Genomic DNA, 26,431 nt, shown 5'->3' with positions numbered 1-26,431 from the left:
CCCCCGGAGCTCGGCCACCCCGGCCTTCGCCCCGGCCAACGCGCCGCGCCACCGCCGCCGCCTATCAGCTGAGCGCAGGGGCGGGGCCGGCCGGCTCGGCGGTGGCTCGGCCCGCGAGCGGGGTAGGGCGGGGGGACCGACCGCAGCTCAGCTCCGGCCGCCGCGCGCAGACACCGGGCCCGGCTCCCGAGGGCGCCAGCGCGGCCCCGGGGAGCGCGAGGAGCCGGCGAGCGCGCGGCCTGCCGTTGGCGGCCTGGTTCGCCGCGCTTGGCGTCCACCCGCCCCACAGGTGGGGCCCAAGCCCCCGGGAAGATGGTGTCCTGGATCATCTCCAGAGCCGTGGTGTAAGTGCTGCTCACGGCGCCCAGCAGCCTGCGCGAGGCCCGGGGGAGGTGTGGGGAGAGGCAGGGGCCAGGAGAAGGGAAGGCCCAGGCCTGGGCGGCGGTGGGGTGGCCCGGCCTCGGGCCTGCCCAGGGGCTGGGGGCCCTCGGCCTCCTCACCCTGGTCCTCGTCGCTGCGGGGCTCCCAGCGGCGGGCGAGAGCCCGGCGGCTCTGGCGGCTGTGGCTGCGGCTGTGGCTGCGGCTGCGGCACGGCCCGGCTGCGTGCGGCTCGGCGCCCCTGCTCCCGCGGCGCTGGGTGGGCAGGCGCACAGAGCAGGCGGCGCGCGCTCCCCGCTCTCGCTCCCCGCGCTGCGCGGCACCGCCCTGCAGGCCCGGGAGCGGCGCGCCTCGCGGCGGCGCCCTACGCAGGCTCCGCAGACGCCGAGCACAGGAGGCTCCGCCGTCCTTCCGAGGATGCGGCGGCGGCGCCCAGTCTTTGTATCCCGCGGCAGATGTGTTGCTGTGTCTCTCTTGGCGGCTGATTGCCATTCGGTCACGTGTGGTAGGAGGAGAGATTTGTCTGAAAACCTGAGGCCGCTCCCAACTCAGGATCCCAGGGAAGGGTCCCAGTTACCCCAAGATTTACAGCTTACTGAGAAAGGAGCCCGATATTGAAAGGCGACACCCGCCTACTCGCCCAGATCCCCAAGTTTGGCCGTGTCTTGGTGGAAATATTTGCTAAGTGATTGAGAGGCTGCAGGTGTCTGTTGCCTTTGTTTATATTATCTGTTCATGTCATTGTGTTCTCATCAACAAGTGTTACAAGTCTTTCAGAAAAAGAAAAAAAAAATTAGTTGAGTTGTGGTGTTTACTCCAAAAAAGTATTTGTTCGAATAGTTCATACCGGTTTTCTACCATCCTGCCTACGTGGCCCCTCTCCCCATAAAAAGGAAAAAAACAAAAGTCGACAAGTAACAACAATGACGGTAGGCCTATAACTGTAATTAGGAGCCCGTGGATTTATTATTCATGATCTCTGTAGTAGGGATATTATTTCAGCATCCTTATAAAATGTTTAGGCTTCTCTGATGAGCTTTAGAATTTGGAAAAAATAACATTATCAGATTTTTTTATTTCATTTTTTACTTAAGACAAGGAACTGAATTTTCTCAGATTGGGTTTTATTTTGTTTAGGGCTGAATCTCTTGTAGCTCTATTCCACATGATTTGCAAAGGCATTTACAATGTCATTTGATTGTCTTAATGCAGTTGTTCTTCCTCAGAACTGCCTGTATTCACCTATACAAAACTAAAAATCAAGAAATAAATACATACCACAGTTGCCTTCTGGTGTTTTTAAGCCTTTTCAAGCATCTCTTTGAGTGTATCATTTACATAATAGAGGCATTCCTTCTTTGACCTAGGAGATGTCTATCAAGAGTTAAGTCTGCACCAAGAAAATCAAGTGCCCCATTGGGATCACTACCCATAATGATTACAGCCTAGGAAACCCTGTGGGGGCAGTCCTACTCTGTCCTATAGTTGGAATAAACTCCAGGGCACAGAACAATTTGGAAAAAAAAATTTTAAACCATCTGGGTTCCCTTGACCAGTTCTTCAACCGATAGAAAATTATGAAACACCTTGATTTAGTTCGAGTTACTCAAATCAGTAGATTTTTTGTTTTGATCATTGCCGATGAATATGAATGTCTGTTCTAGGCATTACCTGTAACACAAAGGTCAGTAACATAGTTGATCTTAGTGGAACTGACAGTTCAGGTACACAAACAATACGAGTTAGAATGTCAAGTCTTATAAAAGTTACACCCAGTGCTATGAGAGTTAGACAAGGAGAGGATCCTATCTGGTTGGAAGTTCAGAAAAGAAAAAGGAAATTACATTTGAGATGAACAGTAAGGAATGGACTGAAGTTAGGCAGACGAAGTAGAAAAAGCAAAGGATTTCAGGCACGGGAGGAAAAGCCCAGATTAGTTACAGTGCCAATGAGGGAGTGGGGAGAGGAAGAGCAGAAAGGGTAGCCTGAGGCTTGTTTTTGAGGAATTTCAGGAGGAAGTGATAGATTTTAAGCAGTGACAGATTTGCTTTGGACACTTCTCTGCCATTGTGTGAAATGGGGGGCAGTGGAGAAAGACAGGAGACAGGGACACCATTTAGGAGGATCCCTAACTGGAGACAAAAAAGCAAAAGCAAACCTGTTGCCATAGAGTCATTTCTAACTCATGGCAACCTCATATGTTATAGAGTAGTACAGCTCCATAGGATTTTCTTGGCTGTAATCATTACGGAAGCAGATCGCCGGCCTTTCTGCCATGGTGCCACTGAGCGGGTTCAAACTGCTAACCTTTCTATTAGTAGCTGGGCGCAAACCTTTTGCACCACCCAGGGACCTCCCTAACTGGGGAGAGGGGACTAATAATAATGTCTGTGATACTAGAACCTCCAGGTTTAAGTCCTGGAGATGTGAGGCAAAAGGAAAGGAGCAAACATGAGGGGGGTGGGGGAAGGTCATAGAAAGATGTGTACTTATCAAGTGTCAAGAAATGTATTTCATCAGCCATTAAGCCAGAGCATATTAGAAGCACGCTTGTCAGGACATCATTGTATTTCGGCCCCACGCTCCTCAGTTTCTCTATCTCTGAAGAGAAGATCTTGTCTGCTCCCTTGATTCTGGGATTGATCATGGAAGATCAATCCCAGAATCTACACAAATTTGGAACCCTTTTTTTACACTGGAAGGTAGCGTTTTAACCTACTTGAGCAGCCAGCTCATCCTAAGCCTGAAGAAAGATCAAGTAGCTCTCACCACATGAACCTCTGGTGGGATGAGAAAGGAATCTCCATAGCCAAAGCTCCCTTGTATGCCTGATAATACTGGGGGAAGAGCAGTGGCTATAGAATCAGACATGGATGCCGGTTGATAGCTGTGTGGTCTTGGGCAACATCCTAAACCATTCTGAGCATCGGACTCATCTTAAAATGTTTATAATATTTTACTTCCTAAGGCTGTTGTGAAAAATTAGCTTAACTAAAACATGCCGAGGGTGATGGCTGGCAGTTTGTATGCATTTAAAATACAATAGATTTTTTTATAGGAAAGGGATACAAGATATTGTAGGGATAGAGAGGTCATTGGATTCTCTTTAGGAAACCTGGGATTTAGAACTGACTTGGAATACACAGGGTAGCCATGAATTGGAATCTTCTCTACGGCAAGTGGTTTGGGTTTTTTGGTTTCAGGTTATATTAACTGAGTAATGACCTTGAGTCAGCACCTTACTGATTACAACCCTCAGTTTCCTTCTGTGTAAAAGTAAAGGGGTCTCTAAGCTCTTTTGTCCAGCTCTAGCGTTCTGTGACATATGAAAGTATTTTTCATAATTTCCAGTCCATTTAAAATCAACTTACTTTAACCTTTTTTATAGGCAAGATTGAACGGTTAGTTCGCAATTATTAAAGGATAGTAACCGAGATTACCAACTGATATTATTGTCATGTGTGATACCCATACCTCACCTTTTGAAACATGACCCTCACAAGTCTGTGGGAAGTCCCATTTTTTCTAACTTTTCTTTGTTTTTATTATATAATACTGTGGGTAAGATCAAGACTAAAGCTAGATTCCCTGTATTCAAGGAACAGCTCTGGCATTTACTGGCTGTAACCTACCCCATAGGGTTAAATGGGTTCATATACATGAAGTGCTTAGTCTATAGCATCTGACACATAGTAAGTGTTCAGGTAAGTGGCCATAGTTATTATCAGAATGAGGAATAACGTATAAACCTACAATCCTACCACACTGAACATTTAAACTGTTTTCAATTTACATTTTCTCTGTGTGTGTATGTGTATGACATGCTTGTAATTAGAATATAGTAAAAACTTTACACTATTCTTTATTATAGCGTAAGCATTTTCTACTTTGCCCTGAAGTCTTGCTTAATATCTAATATTTGATCAGGCCAATACTCATAATTGTTATAGCCATTAATCTATTTTTTATATTGCATTTAGATCATTTCTGATATTATTATAAGTAATGCTACAGTGGATATGAGTTACATATACTTTTCAAGTATTTCCTTAGGAATAATGGGAAACCCTGGTGGCGTAGTGGCTAAGTGCTACAGCTACTAACCAACAGGTCGGCAGCTTGAATCCACTAGATGCGCCTTGGAAACTCTCTGGGGGCGGTTCTGCTCTGTCCTGTAGGGTCACTATGAGTCAGAATCAACTGCATGGCAACAAGTTTGGTTTTTTTTTTTTTTAGGAATAATGGAGTCCTAGTAGAGCAGTGGAAACCCTTGTGGCATAGTGGTTAAATGCTACGGCTGCTAACCAAAGGGTCGGCAGTTCAAATCCACCAGGCGCTCTTTGGAAACTCTGCGGGCAGTTCTACTCTGTCCTATGGGGTTGCTATGAGTCAGAATAGACTCGACGGCCCTAGGTTTGGGGGTTTTTTTGTTTGTTTTTTTAGTAGAGCAGTGGTCAAGAGCTTGACTGCTAACCAAAAATATCAGCAATTTGAATCCTCTAGCTGCTCCTTGGAAACCCTATGAGGCAGTTCTACTCTGTTCTGTAGGGTTGTTATGAGTTGGAATCAACTTAACAGCAATGGGTTTTGGTTAGATAAATATCCAGAAGGAATATTTCTGAATCAAAGGCTATGTATATTTTTATCACTGTTGAAATGAATTGCCAAATTGCTTTCCAAAAGGATTTGAGTATTTTACCTTGCCACCAGCAATGTATGAATACTATATTACAACGTAGTCAGCATCATTGTTGTTTGTTGCTGTCAAGTCAATTCCGACTCATAGGGACCCTATAGGACAGAGGAGAACTGCCCCATTGGCTTTCCAAGGAGCTGCTGGTAGATTCAAACTGCAGACCTTTTGGTTAGCCAAGCTCTTAACCACTGCACCACCAAGGCTCTGGTCAGCATTGAGGTTTTAATTTTTTAATTTTTTTGTACTTTTCTAATAGGTATAACAGATCTCATTGTTTACTTTTTCATTTTATTTCCTATTAGCAAGGTTGAATATTTGTCCTAATAAAAAAAAAATAATACTTGTTTGTTAATTATATCTCCTGTTGCACAAATAATCTGTACATACTTTGTCCGTTATCTCCTACGGACTTGATAGTTTTACTAGTTTTGTCTGAGCTCTTTGCATAATAAAGAAATTAACCATTTGTCATATTTGATGCAAATATATTTCTCAATGTAATTCTTTTTTAAGGTATTTTATTTTTTGTTGTATAGAGAGTGTATACTTTTAATGCAGTTCAACTTGTTCATCTTTTACTTCACGATTTATCAGTTTGAAATATAAAATATTCAAATACCTGATAAGTAGCGTTTCTCATGGAAACCCTGGTGGCATAGTGGTTAAGAGCTATGGCTGCTAACCAAAAGTTCAGCAGTTCGAATCTACCAGGTGCTCCTTGGAAACTCTATAGGGCAGTTCTTCTCTGACCTGTAGGGTCAAGATGAGTCAGAATCGACTGGACAGCAAGGGGTTTTTTTTAATGGGTATTTTCTCGTGTAGAATTGCATTAATTTGGGGACTTCCTCTTTAGTTCCATATTTGCATTAGTAATACATTTTAATTTTTGTTTTACCACAATTTTATTGTCTGGCAGTACTAGTAAAAACCTCAGTCTTCTTTAATAACTCCTCTTTAGTTATAGTTAATGGGCATCTTTAAAATCTAAATAAAAAAACCAAACTCGTTGCCATCAAGTCAATTCTGGTTCATAGCAACCCTATAGGACAAAGTAGAACTGCCCCATTGGGTTTCCAAGGAGTGACTGGTGGATTCAAACTGCCGACCTTTGGTTAACAGCCAAACGTGTACCCGCTGTGCCACGAGGGACATGCCTTAAAAATGTACAGCAATTTCTTCCCCTTCTTCCCAGCATCATCTCTTTCTCTCTCTGGCAGATCTTACTCACCAGCATAGAAACATGCTATTATTTCTTCCATCTTTAAAGAAAACTCTTTCAATGTATTATTATTCTTATCACCCCATTTCTCTCTTTCTCTTTAAAGCAGAAACTCAAAAGGGTATTGTCTGCATTCGCCTACTGCACTTTTCTCCCAGTCACTCTCAAACCAATACCATTTAAGTTTTGCCACCATCGACTCCACTGAAATCGCCCTCATTGAGGTCAGTAGTGACTTCCACTTAGCCAAGTTGTTTGGTCCTCATCTAACTTATTAGTAGCTTTTGATACAGTTGCTCACCCTCTCCTTGAAATACTTTCTTTACTGGTTTTTTGAGGAAACCTTGCTTCTTTTGTGTCTCTAGTAATTTACCTACTCTGTTCTCAGTTTCCCCTGCAGATTCCTCCACATTCCCTGACCTCTTAAGGCTGACATGTCCAGAGGCTCAGTCTCTAAGACCTTTCCCTTTTCCATCTACACTCCTTTGCAGACTCTCATTAATTTACATCCTCAACTTGGACCTTTATCCTGGACTCCATCTTCATATTTTCAACTGTCTACTTAACAACTACATTTGGAAATATCTGAAACTTAAATGATATCCAAAACTGAGCTTCTGAATTTCTTTCCTGATCCAGCTCTTCGGCAGCCTTCCCCAGCTCAATTAATGGCAGCTGCATCCTTCTAGCCACCCATGCCAAGAACATTGAGGTCACCCTGATTCCTCTCTTTCTCTCATTCCCTGTATTGAATCCTACAGCATTGACTCTCCATTCAAAATATATCCAGAATCCACGCACTTCTCACCACTTATGTTTACATTACCACTCCTATCCAAGCCCTGGTGGTGCAGTGGTTAAGCATTTGGCTGCTAACCAAAAGGTTGGCAGTTCGAGTCCACCAGCTTCTCCTTGGAAACCTTATTGGACAGTTCTACCCTGTTCTGTAGGCCCGCTATGAGTTGGAATCGACTCAGCGGCAATGGGTTTGGTTTGGGGTTTTAGTCCAATCCAGGAAAGGAGCCCTGGTGGTGCAGCAGCTAAGTGCTCGGCTATTAACGAAAAGGTCGACCATTCGAATCCACTAGCCACAGATGGGAGAAAGATGTGACAGTCTGCTTCCATAAAAATTTACAACCTTGAACGTTTAGTTATCTAGTGCTACTGTAGCGGGAATACCACAAATGGGTGGCTTTAACAAACAGAAATTTATTTTCTCACAGTTTAGGAGTCCAGAAGTCCGAATTCAGGGTGCCAGCTCTAGGGGAAGGCTTTCTTTCTCTGTTGGCTTTGGAGGAAGGTCCTTGTCTCTTGAGCTTCTGTTCCTGAGCAGTCTTGATGTGGCTTGGCATCTCTCTTCCCCCATCTCTACTCTTCCCTTGCTTCTTTAATCTTTTATATTGCAAAAGAAATTGATTCGACACACCCTTCACTAATCCTGTCTTATTAACATAACAAAGACAACCCATTCCCAAATGGAATTACAACCACAGGCATAGAGGTTAGGATTTACAACACATATTTTGGTGGGGGGGGGGCATAATTCAATCCATTACATTCTCTTTGGCCCCCTGAAATTCATGGCCTTTGGTTTTTCGTTTTTGTTTTTATTAGCAGAAATACCACAAATGGATGGCTTTAACAAACAGAAATTTATTTTCTTTTAGTTTAGGAGGCTAGAAGTCCAAATTCTGTGTGCCATATCTAGGGGGAAGCTTCCTCTCTGTCAGCACTGGAGGAGCATCCTTGTCTCTTGAACTTCTGCTTCTGAGCGATCTTCATGTGGCGGAGCATCCTTGTCCCTTGAACTTCTGCTTCTGAGCGATCTTCATGTGGCTTGGCATCTCTCTTCCCCATCTCTACTCTTTCCTTACTTGTTTAATCTCTTTTATATCTTAAAAAGAATTGACTCAAGATATACCCTCCACTAATTCTGTTTTATTAACATAACAAAGACAACACATTCCCAAATGAGATTATAAACACAGGCCGGTATTAAAAAAAAAAAAAAACTATCCTTTGCTGTCAAGTTGATTCTGACTCAGAGTGACCCTATAGGACAGAATGGAACTGTCCCATAGAATTTCCAAGGAGCAGCTGGTGGATTCAAACTGCCGACCTTTTGGTTAGCAGCCATAGCTGGCTGTAGCTCTTGACAACTGTGCCACCAGGGCTCCTATAGGCAGGCATAGACGTTATGATTTAAAACAAACATATTTTGTGGGGGACATAATTCAGCCCATAACAGAAACCCATAGGGCAGTTCTACTCTGTCCTGTAGGGTCGCTATGATTCGGAATTGACTCAAAGGTAGTAAGTTTGGTTATTTTGTTTTGGGTAGTCCAGGCTAGGTGCCCTGGAGGCACAGTGGTTAAGTGCTCAGCTGCTAACTGAACCCACCAGCCAGTCTATGGGAGAAAGATGTGGCAGTCTACTTCCGTAAAGATTACAGCCTTGGAAATTCTATGCGGCAGTTCTACTCTGTCCTATACGGTTGCTATGAGTCGGAATCGACTCGACAGCAATGGGTATGTGGTATAGTTAAGGCCAAAGGAATCCCTGGGTGGTGCAGACAGTTCAGTGCTTGACTACAAGTTGACAGGTTGGTGGCTTGAACCCAAATAAGAGGCGTCTTGGAAGACTGGCCTGGTGATCTGCTTCTGAAAGGTCTCAGCCTTGAAAATCCTATGGAGCAGTTCTACTCTGCACACATGGCATCACCATAAGTCAGAACCATTCCGCAGCAACTAACAAAAACAACAGCAGTCTAAGCCAATAAAAAAAAAAAAAAAAGCCAATATCATCCCTTAAATGTGTCATTTAATAGCATCCTCCTCCTACCCTTGTCACCCTTACAGTTTATTCTTAACAGAGCAGCTTAAACTATCCTGTTGAAACCCAAGTCAAATCATGTTGCTGATCTGCTCAGAACCCTTGGATGACTAATTTGCATCCTCAGTTCTGCTTACCTCGCTCAGAGGAAAGCCAAGTCCTTCACTTAGCCTACAAGGATCTGGACTCCATCTCTCAGATTTCATCTCCCACTGTCATCTGCCTTTCTGTCTTCACTCTAACCATGCTGTCCTCCCTGCTGTTCCTCCAACATGCCATGCACATTCCTGCTTGAGAGCCTGGGCACTGTTGATCCCCTGCCTCAGTGCCTTTCCAAAAGATATTCGCATGGCTCATTCCCTTCCTCCCTTCAGGTGCCAATTTCTCAGTGATGTCTTCCTTGACCACCCCAACACTCCTGCTTCCCTTCCCTGTCTGTTCTCCATACTATTTGGTATTTTTAAGCATACTGTATACTTCTTCATTCTATTTATTGTCTGTCACCTCCAACTAGATAATAATCTCCATGAGGGCAGGACCTTTTCTCTGATTTGTTTGTTGCACACAGAAGTAGCTCAGTGAATATTTGTTGATTCTATTAAAAAAAAAATGCGAACTATAAATTACAGAACTATTAGCAGTAAATGTTACGCTCCATGAATTGAGGAATTGCCTTATTTTTTCCTTCCTCCAAAACTGATTTTGACAGTTTTTTTTTTCCTTATGAAAACTACAGTGAGTCAATTATTCACAAAGAGAGACTAGAAGAATCAGCCTTGAAGAATGTTGTTCCCTAAAAGTTCTTTTCACTCATGAGCCTTTTTCCAGACATACTTAGTCCAGATAACAGTAGAAAAAAGGCTCTACAGTTGTGCTATTAAACTTGGTAACTTAGCTAAACTTGTTTTGGGGGAATAAAGGGGAGTAGGATTGTATTCTTACTTAACAAATATAGGAAAGAAACTAAAATAATAGCTGAAAATAAATTTCATTCTTATTTTCATCTTTGGTATATAGCAAGAGAAGGTGGCATTTGTGTGTGTCGGTTAAAACTATAACAGGATTAATGAAAAGCATCATGAATAATTTTTAAGTCCTTGGAAAGATAAAATAAATTATGGAAGTTCGAAGGAAGTCATATTTTACAAATATCTTTCTTCCTTTATATGTACTTTAAATATTTTTAAATACTTGTAAAACTCAATGATGGCTAGAATATTTTCTTTCAATTATGTAAAGCTAGATTTTATCTTTATTTACCAGTTTTAATGAGATCCATCATGTGAATAACTTAAATGTTCATGAATTGTGTCTAAGTATGACCCACTTACTGGAATGACTGTTAGATAATGAGAAATAATAGGATCAATGGTATTTTCAAGGAAGTTGAAAAGTTAAAATCTTAAAAGTATAATGCCTGGAATGTCCTACTAGAAGTCATATTTTCTGTCTTCCTTCCCTGAGACAGAAAGCGCATCCTAGATTATTAGTTCTTGTTTTTACTGCATAGGCCAAGAACTTCCACAGATTTCATTCATTAGCCTTCACTTCAGAAACTATTTGCTTTTATCCACTGTTGCTGCTATGTATTTGCTATTTCTTTTTCTGCTGAATTTGTATACCCTTTTAGGACAAAATCGTTTCTTTCCTATGTTTATTATTATTTTTGTTGTGCCTTAGGTGAAAGTTTACAGCTCAAGTTAATTTGTCATACAGAAATGGATACATATTGTTATGTGACACTAGCTGCACATATTGCAACATGACAGCACACTCCCCCTTTTCCACCTCGGATTTCCCATGTCCATCCAACCAGCTCCTGTCCCTTCCTGCCTTCTCATTCTGCCTCTGGACAGGAGCCACCCACTTGGTCTCATGTATCTGCTTGAACTAAGAAGCAAACTCTTCATAAGTATTATTGTATGGTTTATAATCCAGTGTAATCTTTGTCAGAAGAGTGAGCTTCAGGAGTAGTTTTAGTTCCAGGTTAACAGAGCATCTGGGGGGCCTTTGTGGCTTCAGGGCTCCTCAAGTCTCAGTCATACCATTAAGTCTGGTCTTTTTATGTGAAATTTGAGTTCTGCTTCACACTTTTCTCCTGCTCTGTCAGGAATTCTCTGTTGTGTTCCCTGTCAGAGCGATCATTGGTGGTAACTGGGCACCATCTAGTTCTTCTGGTCTCAGGCTGATGGAGTCCCTGGTTTATGTGGCCCTTTCTGTCTCTTGTGCTAATATTTTCCTTGTATCTTTGTTGTTCTTCTTTCTCCTTTGCTCCAGGTGGGTTGGGACCAAATGATGCATCTTAGATGGCTGCTCACAAGCTTTTAAGACCCCAAACACCACTCACCAAAGTGGGATGCAGAACATTTTCTTAATATACTTTGTTATGCCAGTTGACTTAGCTGTCCCCTGAAACCATGGTCCCCAGACCCCTGCCCTAGCTACTCAAGGACAGAGATTTTTATATTCTCTACTTTCAGCATAGAATTAAAATGTTATATTAAGTTTCATCCCATGTACAAAATCCCTCCCCACCCCCCCGCCCCTTACAAATAGTTTTTTGTGTTGGGAGGTGTAAAGGAGAGCAGAATGTTTTATCATGATTTTTGCTTCAGCAACTTTGGGACAAATGAAAAAGTCCTAAATTCTAAAAAATAAATAAATAAAATGTTCAAATAAATAGTATATTTTAATGATAACGGCAAAATGGGTAGTTTAAATATCTTAAAATGTATTATTATCACTTTAATTGCCGCATGGAAAAAGATTACTGCAAATTCTGTTAGTATAACTTACACTTATTTTTACACCATTGATTATGCATTTGCACTAAGCTACCCCTCTCATAAGTTTTTTTTTAGATTATAGGTAATAATTGTTGAGTTATAAATGTTTTTGTGTTTACAGAACTAACTGGCTGCTAAGAGTTTATTCATGCTTATCCCTGGAGTAAGTTGACCAGATTCAGTCATGTTGCTGTAATATTTACAAAGACCACTATGACTGAAAATCTGGAGAGATGCCATACTCATTAACATACATACAGTGGACAGAGAAAATAGTAGCAGCTGGGTTAGACTTATAGAAAAAAAAAAAAGATTTATAGAAGAGTGGTTAAAGATTATTTTAAGTAATGAACAGACTACTAAAGTTAAAATATTATACAACTGTTCACAATATTTTTAATTTCATTTTAAGATCCTTTGAATATGTTTGGGTTTCTCAACCTCAACATCATTGGCACTTTGGGCTGGATACTTCTTTGTTTGGGGGGACGGTCCTATACATTGTGGGATATTTAGCAGCATGCAAAAGACTCCACCAATGTGACATTTTTTCATCATCAAACTTTAATTACCATTCTTTAGGGCACCCAAAATTTGGAATGCACTTTCACCGAAAATGAAAAGTGGATAAATTGACATCTCTTCTTGTTTAACCTTGGGGAGAGGCCCACAGAAGCAACTAAAAAACAAATTTGGAGATATCTACCTAATGTGCCTCATTATTGCCGTATCATTTCTTCACTGCTTTGTGCCTGTGGTCTTTGTGTTTTCTGCTGGGGCACTGACCAACTTCAGTGTTGTTGAACAAACTTCCCAGCTGTTCTTTCGATGTTTGTTTATTTGCATTGTATGTTTTTAATCATTAATTTTCATCAACCTTAGATTTTATTGCTGTTTTCTGAAATGTGAGTCCTTTAAATTTTCACTTTGCAAACCCTGGTGGCGTAGTGGTTAAGTGCTACAGCTGCTAACCAAGCGGTCAGCAGTTCGAATCCGCCAGGTGCTCCTTGGAAACTCTATCAGGCAGTTCTACCCTGTCCTATAGGGTCACTATGAGTCGGAATCGACTTGACGGCAGTGGGTTTGTTTTTTTTTTTTAATACCTACATCAGTTTTACAAAGAGAAGTGATAATGGTTTTAAGTATTCTTCCCAAATAAATCTGTAAATTCAGTGGAATACCAACAGGATTTTTGTTGTTTTTGTTTTCATGGAATTTGATACACTGGTTATCTAAAGTTCATAAGAAAGAGTAAAATCCCAGGAATCAGTCAGACAGCTGTGAGAACAAGGAGCAAGGATTTGCCCTATTACGTATCAGGACCAACTATAATGTTATAGTAATAAAAACTATGTAATATTGGTACAGTGACCAACATAGGCTAACTAGACACAATAAAGAACCCAGATACTAACCCAGGTGTGTGTGGAAACCTGATATGGCAGAGGTAGCATTCAGAATCAGTGGGAAAGGATGAGTAATTTAATAATTAGCATTTCGACAGTTTGGTTATCTCTATGGACAAAGGGAGCCCTGCGGGTTAAGAGCTTGGCTTCTAATCAAAAAGTAAGTAGTTCGAATCTACCAGCTGCTCCTTGGAAACCATATGAGGCAGCTCTGCTCTGTGCCACAGGGTCACTCTAAGTCAGAATTGACTCAGTGGCAACAGGTTTGATTTTTGGTTTTATGGACAAAGAATTAAATTAGATGCTAATTAAATCTCAAAAGTAAATTTTAAGTGGATTATCTGCCTAAATATGAAAACAAAAATACTTACATATTTAGGAAAAAATACGAGAATATCATTATGATCCAATAGGGAAGAAATTCTTCAGACCTTACAACAAATCACAGAGGAAACAATTGATAAATTGGAGTATATTTTTTATAAAAAAAAAAAGCCTAACATATATCTGATGCTGATTCCGTGTCAAGCATTGTTCTAAGCGCTTTCAAACTAATTTGTTTGTATCTCACAATAGCCCTAATGGTATAAGTGCTGCTGTTATCCCTATTTTACCATGAAGAAACCTGAGATGCAAAATAACTTGCCCAAGGTGGTCACACAGCTACTAAGTGGCAGAGCTAAGTGGCAGTCTAGCTCCAGAGCCAGATCTTAACCAATTTGCTATACTGCCTTTCTGTGTTAGTCAGCTTTATTGAAGTATAATTTATATACAGTAATTTCATTGAGTTTTGACAAATGTTCAAGGTTTGAAGCATATCTCATGGCAGTAGTCTTGGGGAGTCCTCCAGTCTCAACCAGTCTTTTTTTTTTAAGCAATTTGAGGTTCTGTTCTACATTTTTCTCCTGTTTTATCAGGGTCCCTCTATTGTGACCTTGATTAGAACAGCCTTGGTAATGGTAGATGGGCACCATCTAGTTCTTCTGGTTTAAGGGTAGATGTGGCCATGATTCATGTAAGGATAAGGAATTTTCAAGACTCCTTCTAGAAACTCGTATTGTTATTTTCTCAATTCCTATCTCGCCTGATGGTAGAGGGAGAGAGTGTGACAAAGAAAGCCAGCACCAGTGTTGTAGGCCAATTCAAGTTAAAAATGCAGATAGTTTTGCAGCATATTTAACAAAGTGTCATAGGCAGAATATATAAATAATTCTTTAAAATCAACAAAAAAAAAGAAAAGAAAACTGGGCAAATGAATAAGCATCTCCTAGAAGGGAAAACCAATGGCAACTAGACATATAAAAAGATGATAAAAACTCATTAGCTTTCAGAAAAATGTAAATTAAGACTGCATTGAAATTCTATTTCACACCTCCTAGATGGCAAAAATTGGGAAGTCTGAAAATACCAGATGATGGCAAGGATGTATGGAGCAAGAGGATCCTTTTTATGATGCCAATAGGAGTATAAGTTGATGCCTGTGGGAGTAGGCTTAGGAAGACAATTTGGCTCCAGTATATGTGTTATTCATTCATATAACCTATAACCCAGCGATTCTACAACTAGGTACGTGTACCAGGAGACATTTGCAAGGATATTTAAAGGAAAATTCTTAAAGCAGAATCTACAAAGAACACTGATGATTTACCTGGTCAGGAGAACAAATAAATATTGGTATATTTATGTAGCAGAATATCATATAGCAGTAAAAGTGGACAAAATACCCTTGTAAGTACCAACATGGATGAATGAGTGTGTTTTCAAAAAGCAAGCCAGGTATGATTGCATATAGTATGATAACATTTTAAAAGCTCTAGCTTAGGCAAGACTGAACAACATATAGTTTAGGCGTATTTGGCAAATGTATTTTTAAAGAGGAAAGAAAACGAAAAACAAAATTTGGGATAGAGATTAGCTCTGAGGGGTGGCAGGAGAAAGGGTCTGGAACAATAATAGTATTGGTGGCATTCTACTTCTTAAATTGAGTAATGGTTCACGGGGTTCATTTTATTTGCTTCATAACTTAGAAGCATGTGTCATATATTCTTTATATCAACTTACATAAAAAAATTTTTTAACACTTGGCAGCGAGTCAGGACCAAGATATGTATAATTACTAAAGGGACAAGCCAAGACAAGCAGGGAGCAAATACCAACAGAAAGGAGATGCTGATCTTGTCCCAGCCCATATGCTTCTTGCTGGTGTAGGGGCCAGTTTTAGGGCTTAGCCAGGCTACAGATGGAGGCCGGGAAGGGGTTGCACCTGTCATGATGAGTATGTGAACATAAGGCCGCAACCTCTGTGAAATCACCAGGCAGGGTGTCACTTATCCCCTCTTTTTCCCAAAGCTGATATGAGCCCACTGAAAAGTATCCAATTTCTTATTTATCCAAATACCCAATGGATTTTTTAAGTTCTGTAAGTAGGTATATAGATAGCTACTTAAAGGCTTTCTTTTTCTTCTACTTATTTTCAGATGATTATTTTCTTGTCTGACTGCCTGATATATGGGATATTACTATAAAAAGTATTTAAGTGTCTGAAAGATGTATAAATTAAAATGCCTTCACTCTAGCTAATTCCAGATTAAGACAGACCTAAGAGATAACACAGTATACAGGAGCCCTGGTGGTTCAGTGGTTAAACCATGGACTGCTAACCAAAACATCAAAGGTCAGCAGCTTCAAACCACCAGCCGCTCCTGGGAGAAAGGTACAGCAGTCTGCTCCCATAAAGATTACAGCTTTAGAAACCCTTTGGGGTTATTACTCTATCCCGTAGAGTCACTATGAGTTGGAATCGACTCCAATGCGACAGATAAGACATTGTATTGATACTGAAATGTAGAATAATTCTGTCCTGTAGGGTCGCTGTGAGTCGGAATGGAGTCAATGGCAACAGGTTTACTTAACAGTTTCTGCTTTGCATTCTTTAATAGTGTTGCTTGTCCATTTTGATAGTTTGGCTGGTCAAAATGGTACATCGCTTGAACTGTGTAATACCTCCATAAAAATGATCTAAATTGTTAAAGTTTCTGTGGTAAAATATATATAACAAAATTCACCCATGTAAAAATTTTTATTGTGATGAAATATACATATACATACCAAGTTAATTCCGGCTCATAGCCACCATGTAGGACAGACGTGTAGGACAGACGTGTAGGACAGAGTAGAACTGCCGTCTATGGTTTCCAAGGAGCAGCTGGTGGATTCAAGCTGCCAACCTTTTGGTTAACAGTCAAGCTCTTAACCATGACATCACCAGGGCTTCACACACACACACATGCACACACACACGAACACACGATTTGCCATTTTAACCATTTTAAATATACAATTCAGTGATATTATATTCACCATGTTGGGCTATCATCACCCCGTCCATTTCCAGAAGTTTTATATCACTCCAAACAGAAATTTACTAGATTTAACTTTAAAAACTGCTCAAACCCCTGTCCCCAGTAGTTGTCCAGAAATACAAACAGGATTGCAAATTTTAGTTTAACACTTTTTTTTTTAACGTGAGCAGTGTTCGTCTACAAAGGATAATGGGCTCAGAAATCAGTGATTCTTGTTCTACCATACCTTTATCAGTCGGAGTCGTATGTTTTGTTAACATTTTATCACACCAGCCTATCCTAATACATCCCAATAAACAAACAAGATTTTTAAAACTCATTTCTCTAATAAAGAATTTTGTATGAATGGTAAACTTAAAATTACAGCTTTGGAGATAAGGAATTTTGTAACTTTACTAATGTTGAAAATTGATGCTGCCATTTTAATTCAAGAAATATGGTTGATAGAGTGATAACTTTCACCTCTTAAAAATTTTCATAAGATTATTTTTGCTGTTACTTAAAGACACATGATAAATTAAGAGTATCCATTTTCATAGAAAAGGAGCCCTGGTGGTACAGTGGTTAATCCTCGACTGCTAACCTAATGGTTGGTGGTTTGAACCCACCAGCCATTCCAAGGGAAAAAGATGTGGCAATCTGCTTCCGTAAAGATTTACAGCCTTGGAAACCCTGTGGGGCAGTTCTGTTTTGTCCTATAGGGTCGCTATGAGTCGGAATAGACTCAACAGCAACGGGTTTGTTTTCATAGACATGCTTGGGACTCTTCATCTAGAATTAGAGCTAACAAAGCGCCATACTATATTTCAAAGCTTTTAAAAACCACCTTTTCTGGGCCTCGTTTCCAAACATTCTGATTTAACTGATCTGGGATGGACCTAAACATCCTTATTTTTAAGAGCCCCAGGTGATTGGAATGTGCAACCAGGGTTGAAAACCATTACATTAGAAGATATAAGGCGGAAAACCTAGTAATGATATTTGTGGGGGCACAGAATAAGTAGGGGATTGTAGCATTGCGAAGCTATCACAGATTGAGCTGCCGAGTACTGTTCCTGTTTTAAAACAAGGAAACAGAAATTGTGAATTATCCTCATTTTGGTTTTCAGTGATTTGGTGATATTAAAACCAAGAAATCTGAGTACCTAGAAAATATCTGAAGCTTAGCAACAAGCAGGATAAGTGGTCTATAAAGAAATAAACTTTCCAGGGAAACTTGATGGGTCTTTTTGGATTGAATTATAGAAGTATTGGAGGAAAGGAATGTAGTGGATGGAACGTCTGGATTTTATTACAACATTCTCTACAGTACCTCATGAAATTCAGCTTGGAAATGCATTTCATATCCTCAGCTAGCATGTGAAAAACCAAAAAATACCAAACCCATTGCCGTCAATTCTGACTCATAGAGACCCTGTGTGAACAAAGTCTAAAAACAACAAAATATCGCATTTGTGAAATGGCTGAATAGTGCATTCGCAGCAGCACACATTTTTGCTGCCTTTAAAAGGATCATTTGTAAAATTTGTCTGTGTGGGGTTTTCTGTGTATTTATTTTTGTTAAATTCATCAAAATCATTCCATGCCTTTAAAAGCAGCCACTGTGTTAAGGTTGTAGACTAGCATGTGTTATAAGTCTCAGTTAAAAAATAATATGTAATAAAAATCTGGAGAGGAGGTGGGAGAAGAGATGAGAGGAAGCTTAGGGGCAAATTTCCTCATTTTTCATAGCAGAAAGACAGATGCTGGTTAGAGTTAAAACACCAGCCTTTTTTCTTACCTTCCTAAAATCAAAGGATTACTTTCAACACTGATCTTTTCTACTGTTTATGTAAACTTTTGTTTATTCCTTCAGTTTTACTTATCATCTATTAAATTTAAACAAAATGCAATTTAAGGGTTTTTAAAATTTTAAATGCATGTATTTTAAGATGTCAGTTTTACACAATCTTTTCTATCCATCTTTCTGTCTCTAATAATAGTACACAGAGAGATGTCTGAATCATCAAATGTTAACATTGATTATTTCAAGTGATGGATCCGGGTGTGAGTTTCAGATTTCTCCTTTATTCTTCTTGGTAGTGTTTCTATAATATGAATTATTCCTACTAAAGTTCAGCCAGTAGCATTTTACATGAGGGTTAAGGTCTTAAAGATCTCATAATATAGATCTCAGCAAAGGATAAAAGATGTTTTTCTCAACTAAAGTGGCATTACCCTGTGACAGTAGCATAAAAACTGTATTCCATTCCTTCTTCTAGCCAGCTTTGAAATTATGCAATTCCTGACAAATTTTTATAAGTTTCAGGATTCATATCATTTCAGTTTATGTGCATAAGGTAAAAACTTAATTTTTTGTATCATTTCTAATTATCAAAATTTAGAGTTTCATAAAATGCAACCACACATCATCATTGTTCTTTGATTCCAGTCAGTACAAGTGACATCACTGCTTCTCAATAGCTTTGTGACCTTTCTGCATTGTGTGAAATGAGGACAGTTCTGTTCTTGATTAATTCATGGAGGTTGCTGAAAGGCAGATGTGATATTCTGTGTGAATGTCATTCACATTACAGCAAAGCTCTAATGAGTATTTCAGACTCGCAGCCCTTTTATCAAAACTTTATTAGAATTGTAAGAAATGGAAAATGGGAAAAATAGACTTCTGGAAGTCTATTTATATTAGTTCTGGTTTTGTTATATATCTTAATATCCTCTAGACACCAACTTGTGGGCCTTAAGTAAGGTCACTTTAACAATTTGTCCAAGTCTAATAATAGATTAATAACTCTAACCTGTCTCACTTAGGTAAGGCCTGAGCCCTTTACTTCTGTCTCTCTGGGTGCATCTCTGGTATAGATGTCACACATATAATCAAAGTTGCCACCTGCAGCACTGGGTTTTCTGGCTATAGCTGTTCCCTTGTGCTCCTAGCTGTCATTGATGCCACCTTCCTCTGCACTTTATTACAACTACCTGTGCTCCTCCCCAGCCATCCGTCAGGCCCCTGGCTTCCAGTGCTCTCAGCAGTCTGTACTCATTGCCACCGTGGCCACCTGGAGCTCCTTGCTGCTTCCAGTTATCTATTACTATGTTAAAAAAAAAAAAAAAAAAAACCTTGAGACAACCGTTAATTATTAAGTCTCACAATTCTGTTCTATGTAGAAAAGGAAAATGGCTTCCTTTAATCTTCCTAATACCATCATCGCATATCAGACTCCTGTTAGGAATTATTTTTTAAAGCTGTTTCATGCGGTAGAAGAATTCTGGTGCATTAAACTTTTTTCAGCACTGTTGTTAGGTGCCATCAAGTCAGTTCTGACTCATAACAATCCCTGTGACAGAGTAAAGCTGCCCCATAGGGCTTTTCTTTCTTGGCTGTAATCTTTGCAGCCAGCAGCAGATCACCAATCTTTCTCCCGTGGAACTGCTAGGTGGGTTTGAACTGCCGGTGTTTCAGTTAGCAGTAGAGAGCATAACCATTTACACCACCAGGGCTCTTTGTACATCTGAAGTCTTAAATTTAATGGTATAATAACAGCGTTGGTAGGCGTCATCTTGAAGTATTTAAGTAAAAACTTTTCCCCCCGTATATAAACCCTGCTTTTTTCCCCCCTCTGACTCAAATTCTAGGATGATTTGAAAAGTTGTCTGTATTTTGTCAATAAGAAAGTACAACTGACTCTAAGCGAAAAAGCAAATAGGTAATTCGTTGGTCCTTAGATGATCATGACTCATACTGCTAAAGGTAGGTGACTTTTAGCTTACTAAAAATGTTGCTTTGATTGTTAAAGAATAAATCTTTTAGGGAACAATAGGTTTAAACATTTGGGTGGAGGAGAGAGTATATTTTTAAGACATGAGTTTTTCTGAATGACCAGTATGAGCATGCATGATTTATTATGTTACTGTTTCTAGCAAACAGTAGTTGGGGGAAGGTGTTCATTTTGTGAACCCCGTTTCTATGTAGCTGATATGTACGTGCAGGAATTTGTTGGAATTTGTCCACCTTCTTTTCTATGTCCCTTCTGTAATCTCTGAGAAGAAGCTGTATGGTATTTAAAGTATGATTCAGTATTTTGCTCTGGAAACAAAAAAAAATAAGGGAAATAAATAAAAGGTAAATCTTTGGTCATCAAACAATAACAAAAACATTCTTCAAAAAGAAATTTTATTAATGAAGCAAATATGTTTTAGACAAGGACAGATGCTCTTTATAAAATAACCGTGCATCAGAGATGAGGAAAATTGACTGTCAATCCAAGTGAATCTAACATCAGGAAATATGAACATTTTTGTGTGTATGTTGACATTGAGTGTTCTATTACAGAAGGAAGTTAAACTTGTTACCACTTTTTTGACCTTGTAGTTTAATAAATTATGATAAAAGATATCATTGTGTGTCATATTGAGAATTAAAATTGCTGGTATATAGACTTAACTGATAATTCTACTTAACCCCCCACAAGTAAATGCTACTGGTGTGATAATTTTCTAATCCTAAATGGCCATTGCATTTTTTAAACTCTAAAAGAAAGAGAACCGTCAGTTTAGGAATTTAGCACTCTTGTCAATTTCTTTTGTCACTTTTTCATTTTCTGGCCTCGGTTTAGGCTATAATTGTATATTAGGATTATGTATACAGAAGATTCCACTCTCTTTCTAGTCATACAGAGTAGAGGAAATATTTTTGTTTTGTTTTATTCTGTTTATTGTTTATTGAGTATCTACTATATATCAGAGAGTCTTCTAGGCCTTGGGGACACAGAGCTAAACATGGCACAGTTCTGTCCAGAAGGAACACCCAACACACAGGCAACAGATGGGAAAGTCAGTTAACATATATTTGTGTGATGATGATAATAACAAAAACCAAACCAAACCCGTTGCCATCGAGTCAGTTCCGACTCATAGCAACCCTGTAGGACAGAGTAGAACTGCTTCATAGGGTTTCTAATGAGCAGCTGGTAGATTTGAACTGCCTATGTTTTGGTTTGCAGCCAAGCACTTAAGCCCTGCACCAACAGAGCTCTGATGATGATAATACTAGGTAACAGTTACAGAGTGTGTACCATGTACCTGGCACTGTTACACGGTTTAACTCATTTAATGCTCACAGTAAGGTTGTCACTATTATTACTGCATTTAAGGGAAGGAAATAGAGAAAGGTTAATGACTCGCCCAGAGTCACTTTTCTTGCTGGTAGTATGGTGTCAAGTATGTACAAGATGCTACAAGAATTCAAAGAAGGGGTTCCTCACTTAGGGAGCCAAGGAAATCCCCTAAAAGAAAAATTACCTTTCAACTGTCTTTGAAGTTATCCCCCTTGAGAAGAGGCTTCAGGCAGAGGGAACAAAATATGCAAAGTCATAGAAACATAAAATAGCATGTCTCTCTTGGGAAAGAGCAAGTAGTTCAATGTCATTGAAGCACAGTACTGCAAAAAATGAGATTATAGAAGCCAGAAGAGTTAGCTAAATTAGGTCTAACCTTGCATAGCCTGCTGAGGAGTTTTTTTCTTTATGGAGAAAGCAGTTCAAAGATTTTAAGTAATGATATTAACAGGGTGAGTGGGGGAAATGAATGAGGGCAGATAGTCCCCATGAAAAATAAGGGTCAGAATTAAGGTTCTGGTGTTTGGGACTTGAGGACAGATTTGAGATTTAGGGGATAAATTTGACAAAACTTGGTGATTGGATGTGAGGTGATGGTGGTGGTAGTGGTTGTTATTTGCTGTTGAATTGACTCCAACTCATGGTGACCCCGTGTACAACAGAATGAAATGTTGCAGAGACTTGCAACCGTGGTCTGCTTGAGTCCATTGTTGTAGTTTGAGTACCTTTCAATCTAGGGCACTTGTCTTCCAACACTCCATCATCCAGTATTCTGTTACAATCCATAGGGTTTTCATCGGCTAATTTTCAGAAGTAGATATGTAGTCCTTTCTTCAAAGGCTGTCTTAGTCTGGAAGATGTGCTGAAACCTGTCCACCATGAGTGACCCTGATGATATTTGAAATACCGGTGGCATAGCGTCCAACATCACAGCAACACACAAGCCACCACAGTAAGACAAACTGACAGATGGGTGGTAGGGAGGAGGAAGGAATTTTAGATTTCTGGCTTGGGTTATTTGAGTGGGAGGTGTCACCATTTCATGAGACAGAATACATGAGAGGAAGAACAGGTTAAAAGAGGTAAAGGAAGTTTAAACCACAATAACAGCAACTTTAAGGTGTTGAATTAATAGAGAAGGGCAATTGGAGCACTTTGGTAGATAGGGAAGAAGCACACAGTAGATGGAATGTTATTGGTAATGTTCTCATCTTAATTTGGGTATTGGGTTCGCAGTGTTCATTTTGTTGTTAGATTTCATAACTTGCGTATATACTACATACATTCTCTAATATAGATAAAATATTACATATTAATTTTCTAGAATAACTGCTATAGTACAAAATACCCATATCCTCATAGTCTTAGGATTTTGAGAAAATTTCCCCATTGGAAATTTCCCAGTTCTCCATGTATATATATATGTATACATACACGTACGTACGTTAAAACAAAACCATAGCCGTTGTCGTCAAGTCGATTCTGACTCAGTGCTACGGCTAGTAACCAAAATGTCGGTTCAGATCCACCAGGCACTCCTTGGAAACTCTATGGGGCAGTTCCACTGTGTCCTGTAGGATTGCTGGGAGTTGGAGTATGAGTATACATACATTAGAGTTTAGTTAAGCATTTGATTTACATGGTCTTTCTCCACACATTAAAAAAATAAAAACCAAAAAACTGGGATCAACGGCCAGCAGAAGGGGATATCAGCTGCTGCTTTGTGGTATTTATCTTGGGTTTGGTTACTCTCTGTGGCTGTCTTAATATTTTTAACAAATACAAGAAAGACAGAATTGTTTATTTGAAAAAAAATGAAATATCTTTTAAAATTGATTATCTTGGGCAATACTTTGTCATGTTATGCTTCTGTTAAAAGATAGAATATTTTCTTCGGAATAGAGCTTTCATTTAGTTTCAAGGAGTAAATTGCAATTTTAAATAGGGTAGTTAAAGAAGGCATCTGTGAGAAGTGACATTTGAGCAAAGACTTGAAGGAGGTAAGGGAATTACCCATGCAGATATCTGGGGGAAGAGTGTTGTAGGACAGGAGGGGACCAAGTTCAAGCCCTAAGGGGGGCTGTGCTCAGAACGAGGAAGTCATTGTGACTGGAGTACACTAGCAGTGAGACCAGGAATGTAGGCCATTGTTGGCAACATTAGGGTTTGCTCTGAGTGAAGTGGAAAGCCGGTGGAGGGTTTTGAACAGAGGAGTGACACTGTAAGATCTGTGTTTTTAAAGAATCTCTCTACAGTGGAGAATAGACTGTAAAGGGACAAGGACAGAGCTCCGAGACAAGTTGGAAAGGAGGCTTTCTGTGTGTGTGTGTGTGTGTGTGTGTGCGTGTGTGTGTGCTTTAAGTAAAAGTCTACAAATCAAGTCAGCCTCTCATGCAAAAACTTATATACGCCTTACTGTGTAACCCTAGCTGCTCTCCCCTAACGAAACAGCACGTTCCTCCTCTCCACCCTGTATTCCCCATGACCATTCAACCAGCACCTGTCTCCCTCTTCTGGAAGGAGGCTATTTTTAAAAACCAGTGAGAGGCGGCTGGTGATTTGGACCAGGTTGGCACCATGGTCAGATTCTAAACTGGCTTTAAAGATAGAACGAAGAGGATTGTTTGACAGATTGACTATGGATATTCAAAGCAATGACACTAGATAAGCTCACTTTGGAAATGAGTATACCTAGAGAAGAGAAGAAAATTGACAAGTTATTTCTAAAATGTGTATGGAAAGGCAAAGGGCAAAGAACAGCCGAGTGTAAAAGGCTAAGACAGTCATTAAGTAGAAGAACAAAGAAGAAAAATAGTGGAATGACTTGATCAGATATCAATAGTAGGATGAGTTACTTAATCAGATATTCAGATATATTGTAAAACTACATTAATTAAGACAATGTGGTATTGGGGCAAGATGGACAAATAGGCCAATAGGATAGCATAGAGGCTAGAAGGAGACCTACACATACATAAATACTTGTTTCATGACAAAGATGGCACTACAAAGCAGTGGAGAACGGTTCTTCACAAGAATGGTCCTGTGTCAGTTGGCTATCCGTATACAGTATTTGTGGTCACTACACCAGACCATACACAAAAAATCAGTTCCAGACTGATTGTAGATGAAAATAAAACAATGTCTAGAAGATAATGTAGAAAAATACCTTTATGACTTTTAATTAAAGGAAAAAAATATTAAACAGGACACAAAAAGCATTAGTCATAAAGGCAAAGACTGATCCACTGAACTAGACTAGAATTAAGCTCTTTTCATTACTTAAAGGACACTAGTAAGAGAGTGAAAAGAGATGTGAGGAAATATTTGTAACCTATAAACCTGACAAAGGGCTCATATTTAGAATGCATAAAGAAAAGTGGACCAAAACTTGGACAAGATACTCAACACCCCCAAGAAGGAGGAGGCAAACATCCAGTAAACATATGAAAGAAAAAAAAAAAAAAAGTGGCTTTCACTTGTTTCTGGTGTGGTTAGGATGGGGGATAGAGTCAGGAAAGTACCACCAAGAAAACTGGCATTTCATACTCTAAAAGAAATAGATGGTCGCTGGGGAACAAGAATGTGTAGAGATTGTTCTGTACACACAGAATGCATGTTTTCTTCCAATGCTTCAAAATTTATTTTGCCTTTTTTTCAAGAATGTAACCTAAAAATAGAGGCTGCCCTGAGTGTCCGTTATTGATTGTCATAGAAGGAAGGTTTTCATGAGATGGCACTGGGATCCAAGGTAACCAGCGTGTGTGTAGAAGGGGGACTGGAAGTGATAAGGATAGAAAAGCATCTGCGTTTCCAATGCTCCAATGAGCAATCCGCACTCTCCTGAGATGACCTTTTACTGTTGCTAGGCGCTCGTTTCTGTTTCTGGAGTGGGTTGCAGCATTATGTAACACTGAACCACATTTCCACCCTCTTTATATATCTTTGGGGAAAGAATTAGGGCTTCCTGGGATTTTATTTTGTACTACTAAATCTTTAGGATTGAATAAGAATTGATATTGTACAAATTTGGCCTAAAAAATGAATGGCTGTGTATTTAAAGCAGAAAGAAATCTGTTTTGAGCAGGAGATTACTGTCTTAAGAAAAGCACTTTGACCAGAAGCATCGAATAGTGTGAAGCACTGCCACACATAAGCAATAGTTTAGGTGATGAATTTGTGTAATTCACATCAGGTAGAGGGAACTCCCACACTATTTCCTCCAGCCCCAGAGGTTCCTCATGAGAAACTGATTCCATTTCTCCTTCAGGGTTTTTCTGATTATCTTTTTTAAAACAAAGCCTCTGAAAATTTAAATATAAAGAGCAGCTTGGAGTTTCATTTTCAGCAATCTGGTGGACAAAAATATAACGCCCATTGAAAACAAGAAAAAAAAGTTAGATAAAGTCTGTTTTTAAAAATGCACAGTGATCTGACTAGAAGGTGCAGATTGCTCAGAGGCTAAAAACCCAGCAAGGTAAAAAACCAGTTTCCACAGAGTCCATTCCTACTCATGGTGACCTTATGTGTGTCAGAGTAGAACTGCTCCATGGGGTTTTCACTGGCCAAGTTTTTGGAAGTAGATCCTTTGGCCTTTGTTTTGAGATACCTCTGGGTAGACTTGAACCTCCAACCTTT

At 39.7% G+C, this 26,431-nt stretch overlaps 1 protein-coding gene across 2 annotated transcripts in view; it reads left to right on the top strand.

Moving 5' to 3' along the window:
- The first annotated feature begins 225 nt into the window (after nt 1-225).
- REEP3 (receptor accessory protein 3) overlaps nt 226-26,431 on the top strand; it is an 84,674-nt gene continuing 58,468 nt past the window's right edge. For both annotated transcript variants that reach the window (XM_049855069.1, XM_049855070.1), the window contains exon 1: nt 226-344. In XM_049855069.1, coding sequence (XP_049711026.1) covers nt 313-344 — 32 coding nt within the window. In that variant the 5' untranslated portion in view covers nt 226-312. The remainder of the gene's footprint in view (nt 345-26,431) is intronic.

Source organism: Elephas maximus, chromosome 16, assembly GCF_024166365.1.
Source record: "Elephas maximus indicus isolate mEleMax1 chromosome 16, mEleMax1 primary haplotype, whole genome shotgun sequence".
Classification (NCBI taxonomy): domain Eukaryota; kingdom Metazoa; phylum Chordata; class Mammalia; order Proboscidea; family Elephantidae; genus Elephas; species Elephas maximus.
The sequence above is the reverse complement of the archived record's forward strand: the minus strand, read 5'-3'. Positions and strand labels throughout refer to the sequence as shown.